General features: G+C 37.8%; 1 protein-coding gene across 1 annotated transcript; it reads left to right on the top strand.

Annotated features, from left to right (window-relative positions):
* Positions 1-1,407: 1,407 nt before the first annotated feature.
* On the top strand, positions 1,408-6,388 carry LOC104897657 (LRR receptor-like serine/threonine-protein kinase RPK2). The gene is made up of 4 exons (XM_010684594.4): positions 1,408-4,934; positions 5,391-5,617; positions 5,693-5,755; positions 5,882-6,388. Exon 1 carries the CDS (start codon positions 1,710-1,712, stop codon positions 4,848-4,850), a length of 3,141 nt encoding a protein of 1,046 aa, XP_010682896.2. The 5' UTR covers positions 1,408-1,709; the 3' UTR covers positions 4,851-4,934; positions 5,391-5,617; positions 5,693-5,755; positions 5,882-6,388.
* The last annotated feature ends 6 nt before the right edge of the window (positions 6,389-6,394 follow it).

The raw sequence follows: 6,394 nt of genomic DNA on the forward strand, positions 1-6,394 counted from the left end.
TTAATTTTCTATATATTTTCGCACACATTGCGTGCATATAAAGCTAGTAATAATAATAAATCAGGCTAATCCCATCATTTCAAATCCTAAACAAGCTCTCAGTTATTCAACTTTGATGCAATGACCTTTTTCATATTCCATAGACTAGTAGTATGTGATTCTAAAATAATCAACTTTAATTTGTTGACTCAAGGGCTATTGATACGAAATTACAAAGTACATGCCAATATGCTATATCCCATATCTTAATCAAAGTCAATGTTGTATACACAAATTTCGAGTCAAAATAAATAAGACAAGAAACAAAATAGCAAAAAAAAAATTTTACTTTAATACATGTATTGAGTACAATTTTTATAAACAGTTTATATTAGAAAAAAAAACTAAGTCATCGAATTCTGTTCCATAGCTTGAGAGTGACATGTGTTGATGTCGACGTGGAGTTGAGCGTAGAGTGGCATTTGTCAACGTCAATATGAGTTTGAGCCTGGGATGACATTTTGTCAATGTCAACATGAGTTTGAGTTTTAGGTGTATTTGAATGAGGGCTGACAAAAGTTTGAATCTCAATTGAATATGTTTCGAGATGAGGTATATTTATAGGGAATAGAGATTCCTTCATGGACTTGGTATTTTATGGACTTAGTCTCGTTTGTGACTTGAAAGTTTTTTTTTACCTTTATCATTTGACCATTTTATTTGGACTAGCTAGTAATATGAGGTAGTCCAAATATTTCGTAGAATTCCAATTATATGTGTTTAATTTAATTTGGATATCTAATTTAGGTGGACTAAACTAATTAAACCGGTTTAATTTTATTTATTTTAGCTCAATAGTAATTACTTTATTTTAGTATAAAACACTAATAAATTTTTAGTGTCTATAAATATACAATCATAATTCATAACATTCAAAATACAATCAAAATTCAAACGAGACCACCTTATTTAAGCAACTCCTAAATGGTGCATACGCTTGTACGTAGAACATGATGCTCAAATATACATTCCTAACAAAGCAAACGAACATATGTACATCTCTGTTGGTAGTTTGTACATGTTCATTAGTGTTGCCTTATGGTCTTTGTGTTTATAAATATAATCTAGGCCCTGTTCTTTATTGAAATGGACAGAACTGAAATTAAATAAACTGAAATAAAATTGTCAAAACTTAAATTAACTTAACTGCAATTAAAATTAACCGAACTAAATTGAAAAATAAGTCTAAAAGAACAAGACACTAGCCTTTCATATTTATCGTGCGAATGATTCTCATTCTACGAATGTGTGTATGTACGAATTTTAGTTATTTTACGGGGAAGAGAATAAAACCTAACCATAAGGAGAATTGCAAGTTGTTAGTTGTTCCCCCATCGTTTTAGTCTGGATTCCGTTTACCAGTCTAGTCTGTGAAGTCCAACATGCGTCCAACTTTGGGACTCTAAATTAACTTATTAATTTACAACTATACAAATACAAATTCTCCCCCATTTTTACACTCTCTCTCCTCACTCTCTCTCTCCTGCTTTCTACTTTCTCTCTCCTCTTTTCCGGCGAATGCCGCTGCACTTTCCGGCGACATTCTCGCCGTCACTTTCACCGGAATCCGCCATTACTAAAACCTCCACTTTCTGAAAAACTCTTACCTCATTTTCTCTCTCTTTCTCTCCTTTTTTGCACCTTTTTTAAAAACCTCCATTTTTTCAACAATGTCGATGATTCAACCTCTTATCTTCCTTCTTTCTCTCTCCTCTCTCTTCCTCTTCACAACTTCAGATGATGCAGCTGCTCTTCTCACATTCAAATCCGCCATTTCTCATGACCCTTACAATCTCCTCTCTAACTGGTCTCCTGCTACTCATCACTGTTACTGGCGTGGAATTTCTTGCGATTCTGTTAACGGTAGAGTTGTTTCTCTTAATCTTACTTTTCCGGTGAGTCTTGCCGGAACCCTAGCTTCTTCCGTCGGGAATTTGACGGAACTTAGGGTTTTGTCGATTCCGTATCATGAGTTTAACGGTGAGATTCCTTCTGAGATTTGTGCGTTGCGAAATTTGGAGGTGATTGAGCTTCAAGGGAATAATTTCACTGGAAGGATCCCTAATGAGATAAGAAATCTTACTTCTTCTTCGCTTCGTTTGGTTAATTTGTCGTTTAATTTTCTTAGTGGGAAGATTCCTGGTGGTTTGATTGGTTCTGGGAAAATTAGGGTTGTTGATTTGTCTGATAATCAGCTCTCTGGTAAGATTAATGTTGGGCGTGATTGTTTGTTGCTTAGACATTTGAAGCTTTCGAATAATTTTTTGGTTGGTGATATTCCTGGTGAGATTGGTAAATGTTTTAATTTGAGGACATTGTTGCTTGATGGGAATATTTTGGAAGGGAGTATACCTCCTGAGATTGGTCGACTTTCGGAACTTAGGGTCTTGGATGTTTCTAGGAATAGTTTAACGGATATGATTCCTAGGGAGCTTGCGAATTGTCGTAAGTTGGTGGCTCTTATGCTGACCAACTTGGTAGAGTATAGTGATGATAGATCATTGGATATTTTTAGAGGTGAGTATAATGCATTTGTGGGAGGTGTTCCTGTAGAGGTATTTATGATTCCTGCTTTGCAGGTTTTCTCGGCACCTAGAGCGAATATTGGCGGTCGTTTGCCTGGGAATTGGAGTGAGTTTTGTTCCCTGAGAGTTCTTAATTTGGGTCAGAATTATATAGATGGTATTATCCCTGAGGGAATTGCAATGTGTAAAAACTTGACTTTTTTGGATTTAAGTTCAAATGGTCTTTCTGGAAACTTTCCTTTGGAGCTTCAAGTTCCATGTATGGTGTATATGAATGTTAGTTGGAATACACTTTCTGGCCCTCTTTTACCATCCCTCAATTACACTTGTGGTGGAGGCATGAACTTGAGAGGGAACGATTTGTATTTTCTTGATGAAGAGGATATTCGGAAAGTATACTCCAGCTTCAACGTGTGGGATTCGCAATTGAATGGGCAACGAGGTGCAATGTCAGATGATAGTCTGGTGATAAAACATGACTTTGGTTGGAATAACTTCACTGGTCCGTTGCCTTTATTTTCTTTGTCAGATGGGTTGCTCGTTTCCAATGGCAATGTTTCATACGAGCTTTTGCTGAATGATAATGGCTTCAATGGGTCTGTTCCTGGCAAGCTGTTATCTGGTTGTCGAAATTTTCGTACTGTTTCTGTGAATCTGACTTCCAACCAATTATCTGGTGAGATATCCCCGACACTGCTTCAGGATTGTCTAGAACTTACGAGTTTTGAAGCAGCACAGAATCAGATGTGGGGATCTATATTGTCAGGTATCAGCGACTTGCTTATGCTTAGACATCTTAATTTAAGAGAAAACCAGTTATCTGGGTCTCTTCCTAAGCAACTGGGAGACTTAAAAACTCTCAAATCACTACTTCTTGGCGGGAACAACTTCACTGGGGAGATTCCTCCTCATCTAGGTAAATTGACTTACCTTGAGGTCTTGGATCTCTCTGAAAACAATCTCAAAGGGCCAATTCCTAGTGAATTGGCAAATGCAAGCAATCTAAAAGTTCTTCTGTTGGATCACAATTCCCTTACTGATAAAATACCTTTTTCATTCTCGTCCTTCTCCCATCTTGTGGATCTGGATGTCTCTTACAACAACCTCACGGGTCATATTCCGCACCTGCAAAGTATAAGTGATTGTGAAAGCTTCAAGGGGAACAAATTTCTGCATCCATGTCCTGATCCATATTCTGTTCCACCTGCTGGTCTGCCTGTCCCCCTCCAAGTTGAGAATTTGCACGGTGGAAGAAAAAGGAAGTCCTTAATAATTGCAACAGCAGCATCTGTCTCGGTTGTAATCGGCGTTCTTCTGGTGGTAGTTCTTGGCCTTACTCTTGGTAAAAAGAAGCTGGGCAGACTCAGTTGCCTCAGAAGAAAAGTAGTTGTGACTTTTGCTGATACCCCTGTTGTATTGACTTACGACAATGTGGTCAGTGCAACAGGAAATTTCAGCATTCGAAATTTAATAGGTACTGGGGGCTTTGGATCAACTTACAAGGCTGAACTAGTACCAGGTTATCTTGTAGCTGTGAAGAGGTTGTCCTTAGGCAGATTCCAAGGGATTCAACAATTCGAGGCAGAGATTAAGACATTAGGGAGAGTTAGACATAAGAATCTCGTAACCCTTATTGGATACTATGTAGGAGATACTGAAATGTTTTTGATTTACAACTATCTTTCTGGGGGGAACCTTGAGACATTCATACAGGATAGATCAGCAAATAATGTGAAATGGCCAGAAATTTACAAGATAACAGTGGATGTAGCTCATGCACTTGCCTATCTTCACTATTCATGTGTTCCTCGGATAGTTCATAGGGATATCAAGCCTAGCAATATTCTTCTTGATGAGGAGCTTAATGCCTATTTGTCTGACTTTGGATTGGCTCGGCTGCTTGAAGTTTCTCAAACCCATGCCACAACTGATGTGGCAGGCACATTTGGATATGTGGCACCAGAATATGCAACGACATGTAGGGTTTCGGACAAGGCTGATGTTTACAGCTTCGGTGTCGTGCTTTTAGAGTTGATGTCAGGGAAGAAGACTCTTGATCCATCATTTTCTGAGTATGGTAATGGATTTAACATTGTTGGATGGGCCATGTTATTGATGGATGAAGGACGGTGCTCTGAGTTCTTTTACTCGGAATTGTGGGAGGCTGGGCCTGAGGAGAACTTGTTGAAAATGTTGCAGCTTGCATTGTCTTGCACTATGGAGTCACTTGCTATCAGGCCATCAATGAAACAGGTTCTTGAGAAATTGAAACAGCTGAGCTCCTGAAAGTAAGATGTGATGTTCGATACAAGTGTGACACTTAAGCTTGTTGTACAGCAGGTTATTAGATTGAACGTCAAAGAACTCAAGGTATGACATCATTTCGTTTGTAATAGAATTTGTTCCTGTTTTAGTTTTTAGTAACTGTATCTGGTACATCGCTCTTAATTCATCCACTCGGCACCATTTTAATGGGATTAAGTCGCCGACATTGCTGTTGTAACCCCTTTTATTATGAAATGAAGGAGCAGTCCTCACTCCTCAGTTCAGGGGTAGGGGAGGAGGTTGGTAGTTTATACCCTGTTGATTGACTTTTTTGGCTAACGTATTTAATACATCCCTTTAACCCTAAGCCGAGAGGAATGATCTTGATAAATGCCATATCATGGGGGAAAGGGTCACTTCTTTTTTACTTGATTATATTACTTGAAGGAAGCTATTTAATTGTTATTTGCTGTATTCCACTAGGAGAAGATTGGTTCATTCATTATAAGTAACTCTGCTGCAAGTCTTGAGATGTTTTCCTTTTTCATTATTGAATTATAGATGAGTTCAGCACCTCAGTTGGAGCCAACATCCAAGGGGAGTTAGATGAATTTAATACCTCAGTTGGAGCCAACAGCCAAGGGGAGTTATGAAAATTCAGGCAGGAGACCGAGTTTTGCAGTTAGTACTTAGTTCGTGGCTCTCTGAGATGGATCTATGTTTCTTTTATCCTGCGGATGTGAATTTGGCCATGAAGGCTGTCGGATTTTACACTCACCCCTAATTAGGTATTTATCCATCTTGAGCTTTCAACAGGCTGCCTTATCTTCATTGAACTAAAGATCTTCATGTGATGTCAACAGGGTATTTGATGAAATGATTTATGTGCAATTGCGTGTTCATCAAAATTCATGGATGTAAATAAGGTTCGATGCTCTTAGTATACTGAATTTGGCTTATATAGAAAGCAATACTTCAAATATTTATGGTACATCATGTTGCTTTATTGATTTGTTGATATGATCAATTGCTAAAATACTCCATTTTTACAGTTGGGGAAGATTGAGGGCAATACGCGGTCAGCTATCGGTGAAAGCGAACAGGGAATAATAAATAATCTCTTTCTTGACTTGGTAAAAAAAAGTCATATGGGAATGATATGGAAGAATAGCCTCAAAGTTGGAACTATCATGAGTTAATCAATTGTTGGTTCTGTTTAAAAGAGTGTTGGGACTATTGGCGTCAAATTTTCTTATACTATCTGTCTCATTAAAGTGACTCGTCTTACTTCTTTAGGTGAAAAGACGAAAGATGATTCCAAGATTTGCTTTTTAGGATACAATCCCTCTCTTTTACAGGTGGAGAGCGTGATATTAGCATGTTAGATCTGATAAGTCGAGGAACCTTATGTTATGTGATAGTGTAATTTTTTTTATGTTTACTTAGGCCAGTGGAAAATTTTGGAGGATTGTATGTTACTGAGCTGATGTACTGTTATATGCACTATGCAGTGAATTTTTTTTTTAAAGCAGATGGAGGATTGTAACAAGTTGATATAATCTCCT

This window comes from Beta vulgaris, chromosome 6 (genome assembly GCF_026745355.1).
Source record: "Beta vulgaris subsp. vulgaris cultivar EL10 chromosome 6, EL10.2, whole genome shotgun sequence".
NCBI lineage: Eukaryota > Viridiplantae > Streptophyta > Magnoliopsida > Caryophyllales > Amaranthaceae > Beta > Beta vulgaris.

What these genes read in the sequence shown, in the direction of transcription:
- LOC104897657 (XM_010684594.4), top strand. Translation starts at nt 1,710, where the DNA reads ATGTCGATGATTCAACCTCTTATCTTCCTTCTTTCTCTCTCCTCTCTC.